The sequence below is a fragment of the Nannospalax galili genome, unplaced genomic scaffold (assembly GCF_000622305.1).
Source record: "Nannospalax galili isolate Female #2095 unplaced genomic scaffold, S.galili_v1.0 scaffold801, whole genome shotgun sequence".
NCBI lineage: Eukaryota > Metazoa > Chordata > Mammalia > Rodentia > Spalacidae > Nannospalax > Nannospalax galili.
This window is the reverse complement of record NW_008345222.1, coordinates 786,642-806,176: the sequence shown is the minus strand read 5'-3', so window position 1 is coordinate 806,176 and position 19,535 is coordinate 786,642. Positions and strand designations below refer to the sequence as shown.

The 19,535-nt window shown below is 38.4% G+C and overlaps 1 protein-coding gene across 2 annotated transcripts in view; it reads right to left on the bottom strand.

Annotated features, from left to right (window-relative positions):
- Positions 1 to 19,535, bottom strand: part of Frmd3 (FERM domain containing 3) — a 326,943-nt gene that overhangs the window by 118,519 nt on the left and 188,889 nt on the right. For both annotated transcript variants that reach the window (XM_008841381.2, XM_008841380.3), the window contains exons 4-5: positions 5,775 to 5,853; positions 1,138 to 1,235 (exon numbers count right to left, since the gene is read on the bottom strand). In XM_008841381.2, the coding sequence (XP_008839603.1) occupies positions 1,138 to 1,235; positions 5,775 to 5,853 (177 nt within the window). The remainder of the gene's footprint in view (positions 1 to 1,137; positions 1,236 to 5,774; positions 5,854 to 19,535) is intronic.

Here is a 19,535-nt window from a genome sequence, read left to right as displayed (position 1 = left end):
CCTCGTCCACTCTCCACAAAATATATGCTGTGTGAGTGTGTAGAGAGGAAACACACACACACACACACACACACACACACACACACACACACAAGGGGGGGAGAGAGAGAGAGAGAGAGAGAGAGAGAGAGAGAGAGAGAGAGAGAGATTATTTTAAAAAATGAAAAAAAGAATTCATGCTACAACTGGCAGAATTGGCAGAATTACCAGGGTAACTCCTGAAGTCTCTTTAGCTAGCTGCCTTTCAAAAAGCCCAGAAAGCAGAATCTGTGAGCACTTCTTCATTTGGGTGCTGGCCCGTCCTTGCTTCAAGTTCTGAAGGCCACCTTCCCTCAAACACTTTTTAAAATGTAGAAGATTTCCAAAGCCAACTCTAATGAGTACATTCACTATTTCCCACTGAACCCATCTATTGAGGCTTATTTATCCCTAGAAAGAATAGCAGTCACCTCTGAGGGACCTGAACTGCCTTTGACTTGGTGCAGACTGCTATCATGAGATTCTATGTCTTGGAAAGATTTATGACTACCCATTAAATACAGGAAGGTATTGAAGCTAAAAGTACTCAAGTAATTCATGTTCAGCAAAATTATCAGGAAAGGGGAAGAAAGATTCAAACTGATATGTAACAAATAGATTGTGAAATTGTGGTCTCCTCATCTTTTTATATGACTAGAAAAGTTGGGATATTAGATAGAAAACACATGTGCACATGAAACATGATTCAGGAATGACCTACTTGTTTGAACCAACTTCTTACACATGGTTTTCTCTCTCACTATGTTCATTAGGCCCATACTTGACAATTGAAACTCTTAATATTACCCACATCAGCTCAGAGAGCCTTATCAAATGACATATAAAATGACATATAAAATTACCTTGAGAAAGAAGACTTTATCTTTGACTTTGTGTTCTGGAAGTTCTTTTGTGTATGAGTATAAACCACTATGAACACGGTAGCTCAATCTTCTACCAAGACCAATGGTTTGGGTAGGGGGTGGATAAGGGGATTGCAGCAAAGTACAGTCCTTTCTGGACTGCCCAACAGACAAGACAAGATGGGTACAGGTGTGAGAGAAGGGAAACACAGAACAAAGCCATAGCCCTTTGCGATGGTGCTGGGGCCAGACTCACCTTGAACAATACAGGCACCCAAATAGGCAGCATCAGAAAAGGAGCACAGCAGTCGGCCATGAAAAATATCTCTTTTAATTTGCAAATACAAAAGGTACCTGCAATACAAAAGAAGAGGTCGTTATCCTAAGTGTCAGCTGAAGCCTTGAAAAAATAAGACTGTTAATGCTTTTTCTACCTCAACAACTAGACTCACAACCAGCTCTGGAAAGACGCACATGCAGAAAGCAGCTGAGAGAGACTTTCAGAATTTAGAAACCCAAAGTGTCTGTGTGCTCTGAAGGCTGAATGGGCTCAGCCATTGTAAAAAAATCTGAGAAGAACTGAGAGAAACAGAAGGCTCTGCAGTCCTCACTCCCATGCAGGGACAACTACATCTACCATCATCCACATCTCGGGTGTCTGCTGACCAAGTTCTTTTTGCAATGCAGAACCAAGAAATTGGTTCAACTGCATAATGAGACAAGCTTATTGTTTCTTCAGCAGACATCCCTACAATGAACTATTCCACAAAAAAACCCAAAGCAGCCTCAACAACAAAAACAATTCTTTTGGTTATGAGGCCAGAAGGCCAGCTGACTGACTACTGGAATGGACAGCTGTATCATTGTCTCAAGTCCCTACCTCTCTACAGGAATGGCAAGCTCACATGCCTGTGGAGGCACACTGTGGCCAGTGAAGTGGGCTAGGGAAAGCCGCATCAAAAGTGGGGTAAGTTGCCACAGGGTCAGCTACCACATAGCTCCACCTGTGCCATCTTACCGGAAAGCAGAAGTGATGCGCCCAGCTTCTGAGAAAATCCAGGAGACTGAATTTACAAGAGAAACCTTTAAATTGTTAAGTGTTGTCATAGATATTTTTTAAAAAATCTATGTAGCCCCCTGCTTTTGTCTCTTTCCCTTGGGCTCATCCATTCTGATTTCTCTTACTCAGGTTAACTCTTTCTCTCATGCCTCAGGCTTGAGCTCTATTTTTCCTGACCAAAGTGAACTCTGAAGATATGTACAGATTCCTTTCATGGTGATTTTAACATTTAACTCTAAGAGACCAACTTTTTTTCTTCACATGTTGTTCAAAGAACCTTTAAGAACACTTTATTACTAATATATTACCACCTTCAGATGGTAATTTTACATTTCAGCCTTATTGGGCCAGGGGATACCCAGATATGTGGTTAAACATAATTTTTGGGTGCTTTTAAGGGTGTTTAGGGAAGAGATTGGTATTTGAGTTGGTAAAAGGGCAAAGCAGATGGGCCTCTCCCAGTGTGGGTTGACATTATACAATGTGTTGCAGGACTGAATGGGACAGAAAGACAGAGTAAGGGTGAATGCACTTTGCTTGACAATGTGAGCAAGGGATATCTACCTTCAGTACTCCTTATTTCTTAGACTTTCGGACTGGAATCTACACCCTCACCTCTTCACTGCTCCTTTCAACCTTTAGCCTAAAGGTAGTAGGTCATATGTCTTTTCAGCCTTCATAACCATCTTAGCTAAGTCTCTATCATAAATTTTATAGAAACACACACACACACACACACACACACACGCACGAATTCAGGCACTGGTATTGTGTTTCTTTGGAAAACTCTGACTCTAGTGCTTAGTAATTTGATCTTTACTCAGCCGTATGATGAGTAATGTGCACAATTCCATTTTAAAGAGAAAGAAATGGATGGTCAGAGAGTAAGGCCAGTTCCAGGGCATGGATACTGCCATTCCTGTTACTGCATCACTGAAATCACACTGAACACAATGAAGGATTCATTAGATCACTAGTGTTTTCATCACATGAATCTTTATGTATTGTGCTTTGCATAGAGGCGTTAGGAACAAATGATGTATTTGAATGACACCTCTGCTCCCTTTAGTGTGTAACTGCATGCAAGAGACACAGTCCTTAATAAATTTTTTTTTACCAAGTTTGACTAAAAATCTAATTTAGTTTCCTACAGTGATGCCTGTCCACTTTAGTGAGCACATGAATTATCTGGAGTTGTTGTTAAAATGTTACTCTAATAGGTTCTGATTAGACATGGGATTTCTATATTTTCAATTGCTGCCATGTGAAGCTGAACAGCAGGTCATGGACCATAGTTGGTCAGTCCAGAGTGAAAATTAAAATCACCAGGGGGAAATCTTAGAAAATATTAATGCTATGTGCCCTTCAGTGCTACCCCAGACCCAACTAAGTAAACAACTGGGCTTTCACCAAAATTTGTACATAAATATTCACAGTGGCATTATTCATTATAACCAAAAAGTAGAAACAATTCAAATGCTCACAAACTGATGAATGGAAAAAATAAATGTGGTATACCTGCACAATAGAATATTATTAAACTATAAAAGCTAATAGAGTGCTGATAGATAGCTAGGGTTATTGACCATTTTTTTAAACCAAATGATGCTTTTCTCACCAAGAAAATACTCAGTCTTTATTTAGATTGTGACATATGTTCAATTTTTATTCTCAAAACAAGATTATAGACAATTCAAAAGTGAGGCATTTTTTAAAAATTTGCTTTTCCTAATTATGCTGGCAGTACCTTCAAGGATTGTTCTTCTCAATCTTTTCATTTTTGTGTTGGGGTTTTAGGGTGACACTAGATGTATTTTTGTTTTCATGTGTTGTCACTCAATTTTATTGGACTTATTTGGGTGTTTGGGGTTGTGTTGAAGGTGTTATTTTTATTTTTATTATTTTTTGTTGTGTTTCTGTTTGTTAGATTGTTTAGCTCATTCCATTTTCCACTCTGGGTAGATAATTGAAACTAAGGAAAATCAGTTCCAATATGAAGATTATAAATAAAATTTCAGGCCAAGTCCAGTAGAAGCTACATGATCCGTGATTCGACTGATATGAACTAGCTGGAATACATGAATTTACAGCCACAGAAAGTTTAGTTGTTGCCTGGGGCTGAGATGGGGAGACAGAGAGACTTCTTTTGGATATGCTGTTTCTTTTAGGAGTTATAAAAATGTTCCGAATTCAATAGTTGTGATAGACGTCCAACTGGTGAGTGTATGAATGTACTGGTGAAATTAATGGGGGCTTATTAATGTTTCCTATAAAAAGAAAAAAAATCACATCGCATCAGATGGCAAATTACACTACTTAACATGTCTGTTATCTTTACTCCTTCTCACACACACACACACACACACATATACATACACATACACACATACACACACATATACACACACATACACACACATACACATATACACATACATACACACATATACACACACATACACACACATACACATACACACACATATACACACACATACACACACATATACACACACATACACACATACACACACATGCACACACACACATACACACATACACACACACCCTCTACACACACACACACATACACACACATACACACATACACACATACACACCCTCTACACACACATACACACACATACACACATATACACACATACACACACACATACACACATACACATACACACACACACACACACACACACCCTCTTTCCTTGCTCCCATATTTCTAACATGAACCTCACTAAGTGGCTGTTGGCCAGTTAATCATAGAAAAAAAATGATCTGCTCCTTCCAACCACTGTGGCCAAGTTTCCCCATAGGCTCTGGTAAAAAAAGTCTAAAAATCTTAATCTTCCCACTGGCAATAATCAGAGGAGCTTGTTTTCTATAGGATGTGTGCCTAATCTGATTATTGTGAGAGATTTTTATGCATGGGAATTTGGGAGTCTAAGTCAGGGACTCATCAGAATCTAAGTGCATGACGGTCAGCTCTTTCATATACTCATCCAGAAGTGTGCCACCTTGGGGTTCCAGCTCAGCAACATTTGCCAAGGTTATTCAGGGAAGCAAAGTCCCGAGAAGATGAACTGAATGGAACCCCAGCAGAGGGAGATAAAAGGGAGGTCTGAGAAATAACAGCCAACAGAGTGGGCTGAGAAGGACGAACAGCTGAGGAGTCAGCTGAGGAGAATGACAGGAAAGCTGCCCTGTGCTTCTCATTTTCTGAGGAGGAAGCAGAGCAACTAACTCTCCCCTGACCATAGGGCCTGTCCTTGCTAGAAAGGCTTAGATTCAAAGACAGGCTAGGACTGCATTAACTGGTACTTGACCATATCCAAAGATCTCCTGCTTACTTTTAGAGTCCCACTGTCAGATATTTTCAGAGAATGCCTCCCTCTCATAAACATTGCTTCCTTTTACAGATAATTATGTTGTCAATGACAATTGTTTTTTTAAAAATGCCAAGATATGGAACTGGAGAGATGGCTCAGCAGTTAAATTACTGGCTGCTCTTGCAAAGACCCGAGTTCAGTTTCCAGAATTGACAACGTGTCTAACAACTGTCAGGAACTCCAGTCCCAGGGAATCTGACACTCTCTACTGGCTTCTGAAAGTTTTCAGGTATGTGGTGCACTTACATACATGCAAGCAAGACAGTTACACACATCAAATAAAAGTTAAAAAATTCCCAAGACATTGTCAATATAGTAAGAGGTGCAATATGTCGACTTCAATGCCTGCTTCCCAGAAATGTTCTGATCTTGACAAGAGGAATGCCTGGCCTGAAGTGTAGGCTAAATATACAAACAAAGAAAAAATACCTCGTGATTTCTTCTTTAATCTTCAAGGGTTCATGTGGGTAGAATTTCACTCTAAAGCACATGGTGTATGGTGGATGAGCTGAAACGTCATAAAGAGAAGACATGAGATAAGCAGCAAAAAACACACACAGGAACATCAACTGTGAAACCTTGCAGACTAGCATGGAAGAGAAGGGTTGAAGGAAAGAAGCCAGTAGAATGTCCAAGAAAGCAGCAATGATGACATAAACTCAAAGACAAACTGTAACGAGATGGCCAGAGTAAATACAGAACAAAAGCAACCTAGTCCATAAGCCCATCTTTGCACATCACAGTTCACCTCCGTTGCTTCATCTCTCCAGGACATAGTTCCAAGCAATATTCTCCACCTCTGTTTCTTCCTACTCCCATCTGACAGACAAACTGTCAGAAAGCACTATTCATGAAAGATTTTTCAGCCTGTGACATGGGAAAATGTCATTATACAGGACTAGTTAAACCAAAGAGACGGCGCCTTTGAATTAAAATTGAGTTTTTAAAATTCAGGCATGCACAAACTCATACGTTTTTAGTATTATCTATATATGATGTTGAATGAAAATAAACACTGTTGTAATTTCCTAGTTTCTCTGAGTTTGGAAGCTACTACGCAAAAATAATTCTGGTTGTGGCTGATTTGACAATATTCTAGTTATGTCAAAATCCAGAATTCAGTGCCAGAACTAATGAAACTTAGGGATTCTCAATATCTTCAATTATAAGACCATTGCTGACTGGCATCATTACCGTAGCAAGGGAAAGTAAAGTAAAATGCATTCAGATTTCAGTTAATATGTAAAGTAAATATTAAAAAATTAATAAAAGAACTACTATGGTGTTGCTAGTTCCACAGATTTGACATACTTGCCCATTGTCTTTGTATAATCAGTATAGCCTCCTGGACTGTCTCTGAGTTTATATTCACACACAAATATGAAAAGAAATCATACTTCTTCTTCTAATTCTTCTTTCAAGGTAAGCATGGGTTTTTAAATCACTAGCCAGTTGTATAGTATTTGAGCGATTCTTAATGTAAACAAATTATGATAATGGAAAAACCATCAGTTTCAAATACAAATGCATATTGAAAAAATTATATGAAAAATAATGATTAAAAATATTTAAAAGCTGGAACATCAATGACAGAATGCATGAAATCCAGTAGAGGAGGTTATGAGAGGGTACCAACAAAGAAGGGAGTGTAAACATGATTAAGGTATTCTGTATGAAATACACATAAATTCAATAAAAATTTAAAAATATTTAATAGTTGGGCTGGTGCTAGCCTCCAAGACTGATGACCTGAGTTCCATCCCTGGGACCCCCATGATGGAGACCAACTCGTGCCAGGTGTCCTTTGACTACCACACACCCTAGCTCCAAATAAATAAATGTAATTTAAAAATAATTTATTAGAAAATATAGAAATCACCTGAATAGCACTTTAATGTTAGGAGGGAAAAAGTATTCACAAATGATTGTACACTTACAATCACACAGGAATTAAAACCCTTTCCAACCTGCTCACAAATTTCTTGAATTATTCCCACCATGTCCCTGTGTTCCCTAGATCTAACAGAGGAAGATGTGATGGTTTGAATGAGAATGTCCTCCTCTATAGGCTCCAAGTATTTGAACAGTTGGTCCCTGGTTTGAGGTGCTGTTTGGGGAGGGTCATGAATCCTTTAGGAGGTGTGGCCGTGTTGGAGAAAGCATGTCAACTGGGGTAAGGTTTGAGAGTGTATAGCTCTCCTGCTTCCAGTCTGGTGTGCTCTGTTTCCTATGCCTGCTCCAGCTTTCTCTGCTTCCATACTTCCCTGTGATGATAGACCCTCTGAAACCATAAGCTGAATAAACTCTTCCTTCTATAAATTGCCTTGGTCATGGTGTTTTATCACAGTAACAGAAAATAACCAGTACAGAAACAGTTGGTGTGATGATGCATGCCTGTAATCCCAAGCACTCAGAAGGCAGAGGCAGGAGTATTATCACACGTTTGAGTCCAGGCTACTCTATAAAGGGAGTCCTAGACCAAACAGGTATAAATACTGAGACCCTATGTGAAAAAACAGAACTAAAAAAATTAAGTAAGGACTGAGAAGATGGCTTAGTGGGTAAGATTACTTACTGTGAAAGCAAGCAGACCCAGGATAAAATCCTGATCACCCAAGCATGGCTCTGCAAGCCAGTAGCACCCGAATTAGGGATCAGAGAGGTGAGGATCCTGGGAATTTGGTGGTTAGTAGTCTAGTCAAAATAACGAACTTCAAGTTCAGTTAGAGATCCTGTTTCTTAAAGTAAGGTAGACAGTGATGGAGTAAGATACACAATGTCTGCCTCTGGCCTCCACATGCATGTGAATGGGTTGCATGCACCTACACACACACACGTGTGAGCACGCACACACATATACCATATACACACACGCAGACTTACACACAGAAGCACATACACAAATACAAACTCAGACACAAGTAAATAAAAATAAAAAGAACATTTCTCTTAAGCAGGAGGAGAAAATGGATACTTTTTTAAAAAAGATACAACTTAGAAAAATACAAATGATTCTCCAGTCATTCATCTTTCATGATATCCAAAATTTAAGTTTTTAACTTAAAATATTTTATCATTAAACATTATTTAGATTTCATTTTAATTTTGTGAAACATCTTTAAATTATTAAAACTAATGGCTTTCATTAAAAAATATCTGTACTGTCTTTAAAGAACAATTGAACTGAAGATTTAGGAAGACAGGAATTTTCACTATTTTCTGAATCTATTTCTCTTTTATCTTTTATTAATGTTTTCTAAGTTAATATAGATTTGGACATAAGTGATTAACATAGATAGATACAAAGACTGAAAGATGACAGATGGAGAGATAAGTTATCCACTCTCACTTTGCTTTCCTTTGTCTCTATTTCCAAACAATCTTCTTTCAAGTTCTTGCCAAAAGACATCTCTCCTGTTGGGGAACCCTGCTGCTAGAGTTGTAGTCCTCCATGTCCGGATAGCTCTAAGGGGCTTGGCGCTATATGGAAGGACTCCCCTTCTCAGCAGGGGGCCTCCTGCTCTCTGCCTAACTTACCTGGAGAGTGCCACCAAGCACTGATGCCTGACCTTATTTGGAACATGACCTTTGGCACAGTTACCTGGAGTAAAAACTAACCCCAGGCTTCCGAAGGGCTTTCTTCAGTCAGTGCTCACTGGCCGTCCCTGACCCTGTTCATCACTTCTGCTCCCTTTGTCCTTGTGGACCGGTGGCCAACAACCCATGAGGAGATGGAGAGACCCTACACTCTCCTACCCCTATTAATTTTTCTATAGTCTTTTACACATTTTCCTACCATATATAATGTAGATCCTTCTTACATATGGAGTAATTTTTTATTTATTCTCTTAATATTAAATCACTACTGACCCTGTTCATCACTTCTGCTCCCTTTGTCCTTGTGGACCGGTGGCCAACAACCCATGAGGAGATGGAGAGACCCTACACTCTCCTACCCCTATTAATTTTTCTATAGTCTTTTACACATTTTCCTACCATATATAATGTAGATCCTTCTTACATATGGAGTAATTTTTTATTTATTCTCTTAATATTAAATCACTACGCATGTTCCTTTTGTTTTTCTAATGTAGCATTATACCATCCCTCCTCCAGGAGGGTAGATATAATAGAGTTACCACTCACTGACCATAATAGGCCCTTATCTATCACCCTGCATAAAAGTCAACTCCAAATGGATCACAAACTTCAATACGAAACCTGAAGTGCTGAAACTGTTAGAAGAAAACTTAGATAGTACCCTACAAGATATAGCCACAAGGAAGGATTTTCTAAATTGGACATTAGTTGCTCAGAAATTAAGCTCCACAATCAACAAGTGGAACCTCATTAAACTAAAAAGATTCTATATAGCAAAGGAAACAACCAAAACCAACGAAGAGGAAGCCTAGAGAGTGGGATAAAAATCTGCACCGGATGTGTAATCTGATGGAGGATTAATATGCAGAATATAAAAAGAACTCAAAAAACAAAGAATCAGGAAAAAAAATGACCAATTAAAAGACAGGCAATGGATCTAAACAGAGAACTCTCTAAAGAAGAAATGAAAATGACTAAGAAACACTTTTAAAAATGTTCAATATCCTTAGTAATTAGGAAATTGCAAATCAAAATCAATCTAAGATTTCATCATACCCCAATCAGAATGACTAAATTCAAGAAAATAAATGACTCCAGATGCTAGTGAGGATGTGGGGAAAGAGAAATATTCGACTGTTGGTGGGATTGCAAACTGGTGCAACCACAATGGAAAGTAGTGTGGAGAACTAGAAAAAAATTAAAAAATAAATCTACCATATGATCCGGTTATACCACTCCTTGGCATATACCCAAAGCATTCATCCTACTTCAGAGACACTTGTACATCCATGTTTGTTGTTGTTCTTTCCACAATAGCTAAGAGATGGAAACAACCTAAATGTCCCTCCACTGATGAATGGATAATGAAAATATGGTACATTTACACAATGGAGATCTACTCAGCAGTAAAGAAAGATGAAATCATGAAATTTGTAGGAAAACGCATGGAACTAGAACCGTTATAATAAGTGAGGTAACACAGACACAGAAAACCAAGTGAAGAATATTCTCTCCCATTTGTGGGTCTTAGCTCCAAATTCTTAGATGTGAGTATATATCGTGATCTAACTTCAGGAGGAGGGACATGGAAAGGAAACATGGGGGTAGAGAAAATGAGAAAGAGGGATAGTAAAATACAGGTGTTACCTAGGTAGAAATGGGGAAAACATAGGTATTTAATTGGAAATGGAGGAGGGAGATTATACAGGGAAACACAGGGGCAAAGGGGAAGAAGGAGCTTAAGAGTGGGAGGGGGTTTCATACAAGACAGACATTATCAAGGCAAAAGTGGGGAAAATGGGGGTACTTTAACAGGTTGGATGAGGGAGGATAAGACAGGGAGACAGAGAGGAGAGTTAAATAATACTTAGGTAGTGCGAAAAACCAAAGAGCAATTTATTAGTTCAAAAACCTACCTTTGCCATTAAAGGCTCAGGCCAGCAACCAAAAGCTTACTGAAAAATAGATATACAACATACGTATATGAATGCATATGTATAGCTGAAGGTTGTATAACACAAAACATAGTGTCAGACAAGAGAAACCTTCCTTTGAGTTGTTAGTCAGAATAGTCTAAGAGACTACCCAAAATAACACACACTATTGCCACCATCCTTGATTGAACTCTATTGCTGAGCACAGGACATAATTCACACAGGACTTGGAGCAGTGGAGCTGGAAAAGACCTAGAGGCTTCCTCTCTGAAGACTAGCTCTAATAGTATCAAAGGATACTGTGCAAACTGTAGGGGAGAAAACCAATCAGTGGTCCAACCCTTGATGTAAGACTAATAATCACAACGACTGGCACAGCAAGCTACCTCTATTGGTGAAGCAGTGGCAATTTCTTTCTTGGGGGTAATAAACAGCTATCTTATTGGACATAAAGCCAGCCCAATGGGAGGGAATGCATATGTGATACTATAAGCATAGCCAGGTACACATAGCTTGAGTTCATAGTTCCTAGAGAAAAACCCATGTCTGTCACATCCATAGGCAAACATAATTTCTTACTGTGTGATATATATCCTCATTAAACTTTTCTCTTTTTTTCAACAGATGGAGATTATTATAGAGTTCCACAACTGGTCACACACAGAGAATCAGTGTCAATGAGATGCCCAGCCTTAAGTGATACATCTACCGTAGAACCGCTACACCTAAATCTCATGGAATATTGCAGAATGGGGGTAGAGAGAATATTAATGCATCTCTCCACTGTCAACAGTGAAGCTTCCTCATGCAACAGAGGGTGATAACACAGAAAGACACATTGGCCAAAATGTGGAGAGTAAGAGACTACAGACCTTGGATAGGATTCCTGTATTAAACCTGTGCCACCTAGGGTTCAGGGATCATTGCAGAATAGTGGGCAGAAAGACTGTAAGAGTTGGGGTGATGAATGATCACAAGGAAACAGAGTTTTCTAGGTAAATGAGAACTTGCTCATATAAAATTGTAGCAATAGTGACAGTGCGTACAAGACCCATGCAAACTCAAAAGCCCAGCATAGAACTGGGGAAATGAGTAAGAAGCCCCAAACTTATCTGAAGATAAGATTGGAAGCTGATCTTTGCTGGGTGAGGGAGAAATGGTCTTCTTTAAGGGAATGTCACTAGATGGGCTGACACTAGATAGGCTCCAGTGGATGAACTCACACAGAGGGGCATCTGGGGGTAAAAACTTGACTCAGTAGGCCTTAACGTATATGACATAATGCATGAAATCCAATGGGGGATCTATGAGGGGGGTGCAGATAGGGGAGGGGGTTTAAATATGATTAAGATGTATTGTGTGAAATGCAAAAAATTCGATAAAATATACAGCATAAAAAAATAGAAAAAATGATGGCTAAACATATTTTCCAATTAGAACCATCCTTTTCTATAACTAACCTTATCATTGTCCTACAGTGGGTTTCAGTAAGCATTTGAGTTGATTATCTACCACTTGTGGCTAGAACTCTTTTAAAGGAAAAGGGCAGATTCACAGTCACCACCTTTTGCCTCTGGAACTCCTCCACCCAATCATCCTTACACCAAACCTAATGTTTATGCTTCTCTCACACTAGAATTCTTCATTAGTAGAAAACAGTAATCACATTCCTTTAGTCTGCTAACAACAAATACCTATGATTCTTCTACTTCTTTCACATATTAAACAATCTTTCCATGGCTGTTCTGTGTATCTTTAAAGACAGGGCCTCAGTGTTTGCTGATTTAATTATTGCTTCATTAATACTGATTCTCTCTATCACGGACCTAAATCTGGATTATTTTCATATATGCTGTGGCTATGTCATACACACACACACATACACACACACACACACACACACACACACACACACACACACACCACTGTGCTCTGACTCTGACACCATCCCACATTTTCTGGGATATATAGTAGAAAAAATTAATATGTGGTAGTAATAATACATTCATCACTAGACCCATTATCAGAGAAGGGATAACATCAGCAGAAAAACACAGAAGTTACTTTTAAACCCCAAGTTTTCTGTTTCCTTCTATTATCATATAACCCCTATTATATCATTAATCTAGCACCACTGGTGGCCTGAGGTCAATAAAATAAGGAATTTCCCTACAAGGTAGAAGGATCATTCAGTTCTAACATAGTGAACCAGAAGCAACCCCAGGGATCTGATTTGACAAATTCAGGTTCATGACCCAGGCCTGTAGAGGCCAATGTGGGAGGGAAACAAGTGTTTTGATCCAGCTCTGGAGATATATAGTTTCTCTGTAGCCACAGCTGGCCTGGAACTTGCTAGTCTTGATCTCACAGAGATCCACTTGCCTCTGCCTCCCAAGTGCTGGGATTAATGGTATGTACCACCATGCCCAGCTTCAATCTGTATATATTATTTACCTTATCTCAAGAACTAGTCATGATTTAAAGGTTGGCTCTGCCTCCCTGGCTAAATGATTAAATAAATTATTCACTTCAGGCTCTGAGGGAGTGTAAAAGGTGAATGTGGGCCCTGCCATCACATTCACCTTTTGGTTCACATCATCGCATAAAAATACTAATTTAGGATATTTATTATCTAACTTGTATAACAATTTCCAGGATTTATATTTCAAAAACTTTTAGTCTGATATCTCAATTTCTGTTCTGCACTGTCAGCATCAGGAACACATCTGAAACTGTGCTGTTGGTTAGAATAGCTAATTCCAGAAAGAAAACAAATTCCACCAACAAATATTTATTGAGCATCTAATACTTACTAGGCATGGTTTTAGATGGTAGAAAAATAACAGCACCTAGGAACAAACAAGGATAAGTCTTTCTTCATAGAAAACTCATTCTAGTGGGAAATAGAAGGGTAAAAATAAAAGAAAGTGATTGATATATACAAGTCACTAGATGGTCATATGTGTAATGGTGAAAGATAAAGCAAAAAGATTTTGAGGTGAAGGAAAAATCCCCCAATTTTGTTCCATCTCTCCTACTCACTCCTAACAAGACCATGAAGGAAATGAAATTTTGTTTACTACTTTCTAGAACATAAAATATGGTGAGAAATAGAGTCATTTAATTTTTTTTTTCATTCATCAAGGCATCAAAGAGGCCCCATTTGTATTCCAAGTGTAGTAGGTACTGGCACTGGGTGAGAAGCTGTCCCTTGAGCCCTGGTGTCTGCTCATGCCAGCTATGTAAGTGCTGAAAGGGAGATTTCCAAGCTGCCACATGGCAGCTGACATGTACTGCTTGGGACATGCCCAAGGGCTTCAACTTTGATCTAGAAAAATGCCTCTAAAATTCAATAAGATGAAAAGTACTTCTGCCCAATCCAGCTTTCATATTATTTTATTCTTTCACAACAGGGAAAATGTGATGATTAAAGAATGATTATTATCTGTGCCAAAGCAGGCAGAATTAGAATAAATGGAGAACCATTCTGTAGGTGAACCAATAGACATGCCAAGGCCCTATCATAACAGGGTCATCATGAACAGCTACTAGGCCATTCAGCATGGGCACCCCAAAATGGTCCATCTCTGCTTTGGCATCCAGCTTCAGCAACCATGACAGAGCATACAGGGTGGTTGTGGGATCACCATATTCTGGGGTCTTGGGACATGTGCATAGGTCATTACATAATGTGAGTTTTTTGTTGCTGTTGTTAGGATTAATATTCATCAGAAGAGAAGAAAGTAGGAGGTGGAAATGGGAGAGAAGGGATGGGTGAGGCTAAATTGAGCAGCTGAAAAACATTTACTAGCCATGTAAATAACCAAACAAATAAATAAAATATCAGCATGGATCAGGGAGGCGCTCAGGAAGTTCCACCCCTAGCTGAGGTGGGTTTCCCATGGTCCAGTGGAAAGTCCTACATCCATGTGCATATTGGAAGCAAAGGGCGCTGAGTTGGTTTTTTTTTTTTTTTTTTTTTTTTTTTAAAACAAAAACAAAACCAAAACCAAAAAAACAGCACACAAAGTTGGGAGAGAAAGTGTCCAGGGGAATAGAGAGTAAGGAGTGAGGGGTGGATTTGATAAAAACAAATTGTATGCATGTGTAAAACTCTTAAACAATACATTTTTTTAAAAGAATACAAAAAACATGAATTTAAAGACTCAGTGAAGATGTTTCCTACCAATCGTTGTCTCTGTTCTGATACCACCAGGGTCTAAAAGAAAAATTGTTCAGTCAGAGGAAATAGATTGGCTCTCAGGACATGATGTTACTTCCTGCTTCAGGTACAAACTCATGGTTAATTACCCTCATCTAGGGAGTTGATCTTTCGAAGCACTACTGTTCCTGGAATCCAAAGACTGAGACAATGATTCGTTTGTGTGCTTTGGTATGCTTATCTCCAAAGGTAGGCAGTTATCCCTTTCTTCCCAGAAAGAAAGAAAGACAGAAAGAAAGAAAGAAAGAAAGAAAGAAAAGAGAAAGAAAGAGGGAAAGAAGGAAAGAAAGAAAGAGGGAAAGAGAGAAGGAGGGAAAGAAAGTGCTTTAAAATACTGGAAATGGTCTAAGTAACAAAAATATGAGAGATAAAATATAATGATGACATGTACATGGTTAAATTTACTATAATTAAAGGATATTAAAATTTTTACCAAGGTCATATTTTTCTAGAGGATTTAAAGAGTAGTAATAAAATAGCTCAAAAGGCCTGGGGGAAATGATTACACAAACACACACATACATGTACAAATTGATTTATTTAACCCTGGAAATAATGTTCCCCTAACATAACAAATTACTGTGTTTATGGACACCAGGTTAAAGAGAACATAATAAAAGTGTAACACTCACCATGATTATGGTAAAACACTGGAAAGGAATAGTTTTCAGTTGGATTCTAAAAAACAGGACTTCTTCCTTCTACACAAAGGAAAATCCCTATAAGGAATAAGGTCCTGTTTTCTGAAGGGAGAGCAGAACTTCTCCAATGACGGCTACATTTTAATCTGAAACTTTCCAAGTTTCTCTAAAAAAAATTCCACTCTATCAAACTACATATGGCCATACATGTGTGTTAGGTAACTGTTTAAGAGTCATTTTATTTTATTCATGTACATGTGTGCATATGCATGTGCAGTTGTCCCCGGAGGCCAGAAACTGATCTCTCGGAGCTGAAGTTACAAAAATTTGTAAGCCACACTATATGGGTGCTGGGATCCTAACCCTATCTCATTCCTCTGATAGAGCACTGAAAATGACTATAAAGTGCTCTTAAGCACTGAGCCATTTCTCCAGCCCTCAAGTGACTCTTAATGTGACAAATAAATTTGTTAAATTTCATTGACAGTTGTGGTTGAATAAAAATGTCCGTCATAGGCCCCAAAATATTTGGACATTTTGTCTGCAATTGGTGGTGCTATTTTGGAAGATTTTAGGAGGGGTGGCTTTGATGATGAAGTGCATAATTGGGGGTGAGCTTTGAGACATTAAAAAATTCTTTAAAATGAATTTTTGTGTATCTTATACACAACAACTTAACCATCTTTATACTGCCTTCCCTACTGGCACCCTCACATACTCTCCCACCCCTGCCACACATATCATTTCATGCATTCTGTCATTTATGTTAAGGCCTGTTAATTAATATTGACATCCTTCTATGCATGTTCATCCACTGGAGTCTTGTCAGGCTATCTAATGTCAGTCCCTTACAGAAGATCAGGTCTTCCTCACCTAGAAGCAATCAGCTGCCAAACAATTCTTCAGCTAAGATTGGGCCTGCTTCCCATTTCCATAGTTTTATGTTGGGTTTTTGTCTTACTCGTGTTTGCATGGATCTTACGCATGCTGTCACCATTGCTGTGAGTTTGTATGTGCAAGGTCCCAGGAGCCTGTAAGAGTGAGACTCTGTATCCATGTGGACACGCACCTTCTCCCATGGCTCTTATAATCTTTCTGCCCCCTCTTCTGCAATAGTCCTTGAGCCTTAGTTTGGTGAAGTTTGATATGGGAATCCTTTCCAAGAACCCAATCTCTGGAGACTCTTAGTCTCTACACTTTGGGCATTTGTGGCCCATTTGTGTTCATGGCCTTCTGTTGCATGAGGGAGCTTCGTTGATGAGAGTTGAAACATGCATTAGTATTCTCTCTACCTCTCATTTCATAGGCCCCATAAACCTTGGGTATAGAGTTTCCATTGTAGATGTGTCACTTAACGTTGGGCATTTCACAGACACTTAATCTCTGCGTGTGACCAGTTGTGGAACTCTGTAATAACCTCCATTTGTTGCAAAAAAGAAGCTTCTTTGATGAGTGGTGCACAGTATACTTATCTAACAACATACAGATATATATTAGCACTATACAATAACTCCATTTAAACATGTTTATATGTGTATAAGCATGCACATATGAAACAGCACTTATGATAGCATTCAAAAGACCTGTGCAAACCCATTTCAAAGATGGGCCTCACATGAATAGGGGAAATGATCAGGAAGTCATAGCCCTAGTGGAAGGCAATTGATAAATGCTGGGAGAGGGAGAATTGGTTTTCCTTACTGGTGTGATGCGTGGTAGGTTGACCACACTCCAAAGAGTAAACTGATGCCCAGGAGTATTTCTAAAGCTGACAGAGTCCATATGCCTTGATTTACATAAAGACAGTAACAGAGGACATAAAATGGGGGTAGTAAGGTGGGGATGGGGGAGGGTGTGTGAATATGATGAAAATATATAAAGTTTTCAAAACAAAAAAAATGTTTAAAATAAGCAAAAGAATTGTGGCAAAGAACTAAACGAACAGTTCTCAAAAGATGGAATGCATGTGGCTAACTTTCTTAGTGGCTGTTCCACTTTTTACTCTCACCAATGAGTGAATGTTTCCCCTTTCCCAAATTCTCACCAGCATTTTTTACCATTTTTTTTTTTATTTTAGCCATTCTTACTAAGATAAGTTGAACATTTAAAGAAGCTTTAACTTGTATTTCTCTGATAAAGACGTGTGTTCCGACAACAGTTCCTTGTATTCATCTACCACATCTGGCTAAAACAATTTTTCAGACTCCTCTTTCTGGAAACAAGATCTCACTATGCAGCCTTGGTTGGCTTGGAATTCAGTATATAGACTAAGGTGACCTTCAGTTAATAGTGATCCACCTTCTTCTGCCTCCTGAAAGATAGGATTAAAGGTATCCGTCACCACATCCAGTTTGCTTGCCACAATTTTTAACTTTATTTTTAATGCTTAGTTTTGTAATTCTTTGTTTATTCTAGATATTAAGCCTATACCAGATGTGTTCTGTAGGCTACCTCTTCACACAAATCATGGTGTTCTCTGCTTTCAAGAAATTCTTAGTTTCATGAGGTCCCATTGGTCAGTTGTTGATATGAATGCTTGAGCTATCAGGATCTTGTTTAGAAAACATTTTCCTGTGCCTATACATTTCGGTGTATTCCCTATTTTCTCTTCTATCAGATTCAGGATTCCAGATATTATGTTGCCTTGATCCATTTGGAGTTGAGTTTGTTCATGGCTAAGAGATAGGGATTTGGTTTCATTCATACATGTAGCTATCCAGTATGACCAGCACCAATGGCTGAAGATGCTGTCCTGTAATTCATACTTTTGGTCCCTTTGTCAAAAATAAGGTATCTGTATAATAAGTGCTTGGACTCAAATCTGGGATTTATTTCTATTCAGTTGATCAGTATGTCCATTCTTATGTCAGTATCATGCTATTTTTATTGTTATAGCTCGGTAGTATATTTTAGTATCAGGGATGGTTGGTAATATATCTAGTTCTTCTAATTTTTATGATTATTTTGGCTATCCTGGGATTTTTTTCCATTTCCATATGAAATTTAAGATTATTTTTCCGTTTCTATGAAGAACTGTGTTAGGTTTTGATGGGGGTTGCATTCAATCTGTAGATTGATATTGATAGGATGGCCTTTATCCCAGTATTAATCCCATGAATCCATAGCAAGGCAGGTTTTCCATCTTCTTGTACCTTTTCAATTTCTTTCTTCAGTGTCTTTACATTTTTATTATAAAAGTTTTTCATTTCCTTAGTTAAATTTATTCCAAGTTACTTGAGTTTTTGTTTGTTTGTTTTTGGTGTTTGTTTTTGAAGCCATACAGAATTGGACTGTATAGCTGAATTCTTTCTCAATTTGTTTGTTGTTCTTATATAGGAAAGTTACTAATTTTTGAGTGTTAATTTTATATCCATCTATTTGGCTGAATGTATTTATCAGCTCTAGAAGTTTTAAGGTGCAGTCTTTAGAGTTTTTCTATGTATAGAACCATATCATCTGAGATAAGGATATGTTAAAGTCTCCCTTTCCAATTACATCCTCTTTATCTCTTTCATTTATCTTACTGCTGTAGGTAAGACTTCAAGGAGTATATGACCAGGAATGGAGATAATGGACATACATCCCCAGTTTCTGATTTTATTGAAAATCCTTTGACTATTTTCCCCATTTACCAAGGGGTTGGTTGCCATCTTGTTATGTATTGCCTTTATTATGTTGATTTGTGTCCCCTGTCAACCTAGTTTCTTCAGACCTTAAACCATGAAGTGATACTGAATCTTGTTGAAGGCCTTTTCTCTACCAAATGAGATGATGTTTTGGTTTCTAGCCTTGA